General features: G+C 34.6%; 1 protein-coding gene across 1 annotated transcript in view; it reads left to right on the top strand.

Moving 5' to 3' along the window:
• The window catches only part of LOC106475929 (dual specificity tyrosine-phosphorylation-regulated kinase 1B-like), a 20,267-nt gene that overhangs the window by 5,830 nt on the left and 12,623 nt on the right, over positions 1 to 1,814 (top strand). Inside the window, exon 2 of the mRNA XM_022379934.1 lies at positions 1,118 to 1,306. Within this exon, the coding sequence (XP_022235642.1) occupies positions 1,118 to 1,306 (189 nt within the window). The remainder of the gene's footprint in view (positions 1 to 1,117; positions 1,307 to 1,814) is intronic.

Genomic DNA, 1,814 nt, shown 5'->3' with positions numbered 1-1,814 from the left:
ACAAACATTTTAGTTCATCAGATTTTAGTACAGCTTATATTTCAAAAGGGTGAAAAGATCTCTACAAAATGTTCGTTAATATTCTTGAACATAAGTCCATTTTAGTTCATTTCTACTATGAACAGAATGAAACAGCCTGTGCTCACGGCTGGGGATAGAACCCTGGATTTTCGCGTTGTAAGTCCGTAGACGTACCGCTGTCCCACTTGGGAATCACAGGCTGTATATTTATCAAACTTTATTTTGTGCGTACATACTAATTGCAGCAACTTACAAAAGAAAAAAATGAAACATTCGGATACCATTCATTTTGATTTGTTAAAGCTTACATTTTCAACATATTTCTGAAATTTTCTGGCTAAATTAATCATAGCCCTTGTGTTTTCATAAGCACATAAATTGCTGTCTTTGACCTTAAACATTTAACCTACCAAAATTCGCTTCACCCTACTTCGTATTTCCAGAAGTCACTGATTACTTAGAAGGCTTCCAAAACACGCGCCTCATCTATCATAGGCACGTGCTTTTCCAGTCAGAACTGACACGCCACCATAATGACATTGTGCATTGAAGACAGAAGCAGCTGCAAGACTGGATTCTGAACCAAACTTGAGAACATGATGTGTCGTGGGATATCATCTCGCTAACGTCACCTGAGCAATTGAAAAACAATACTTATCATCGCTAACGTCATCTAAGCAATTGAAAACAACAAACTGTGAGACAGCGATAAGTGGTCAGCGTGGCCTTGCTCTAAAACAAATACAGCTTGTATAAAATATTTATAGAATTTTATCACGCTTGTATTTATTATGGAAGGAAGTTCGTGATGATTTTGTTTAGTTTATCACAAGTCTCTTGTTTGTTCTTGGATGAAACACAGAAGCTATCGACTTTCCAACTTCTATCTCATGTATTTCTTTACTGTTAGCTTACTTCTTACTGGTTTATGGTACTTTTATCGTGTTTACTAGGCTAATTAACTACGTAGTTTGACTGAAAACGTACCTGAACACAAAAGGAAAATAGGTTAAAAGTAAACAGAATTATACGTTTATCGAGTTTTAAATAAGTTTGGTGCAATGTTAACATTTATTTTCATTTTTCACTTTTAAAGGTCTACTACGCTAAAAAAAAGCGACGGGCACAGCAAATACAAGGACAGGATACCAGTCATAAGAAAGAACGTAAGCTGTATAATGATGGGTATGATGATGAAAATCTTGATTACATCATCACACGGGGAGAGAAGTTTATGGATCGCTATGAAATTGGTTCTCTTATTGGAAAAGGATCATTTGGCCAGGTGTGTATTATGATATATAGGCTGCCTCCTTGGAAAAGGATCATTTGACCAGGTATGTCTTATGATATATAAGCTGCCTTCTTGGAAAAGGATCATTTGACCAGGTATGTATTATGATATATAGGCTGCCTTTTGGAAAAGGATCATTGGACCAGGTGTGTATTATGATATATAGGCTGCCTTCTTGGAAAAGGATCATTTGACCAGGAAAGTATTATGATATATAGGCTGCTTTATTGGCAAAGGATCATTTTACCAGGTAGGTATTATCATATATAGGCTGCTTTATTGGAAAAAAAGTCCATTTGGTCAAACAACTATTGTTTTATTAAATATGGACTGCCTTACTAGAAAAGAAAAAATTAGTTGTTCATGTTGGTGTTATTTTTGTGGTAAGAGACATATAAATGTTTTCTTACTTTTTCTCACCTTTAGCTAAAGCAATATATGATTACTATTAATGGTATACTATATATGATTACTATTAATGGTATACTATATATGATAA

The sequence above is a fragment of the Limulus polyphemus genome, unplaced genomic scaffold (genome assembly GCF_000517525.1).
Source record: "Limulus polyphemus unplaced genomic scaffold, Limulus_polyphemus-2.1.2 Scaffold9456, whole genome shotgun sequence".
NCBI lineage: Eukaryota > Metazoa > Arthropoda > Merostomata > Xiphosura > Limulidae > Limulus > Limulus polyphemus.
This window is presented reverse-complemented; position numbering and strand designations above follow the sequence as displayed.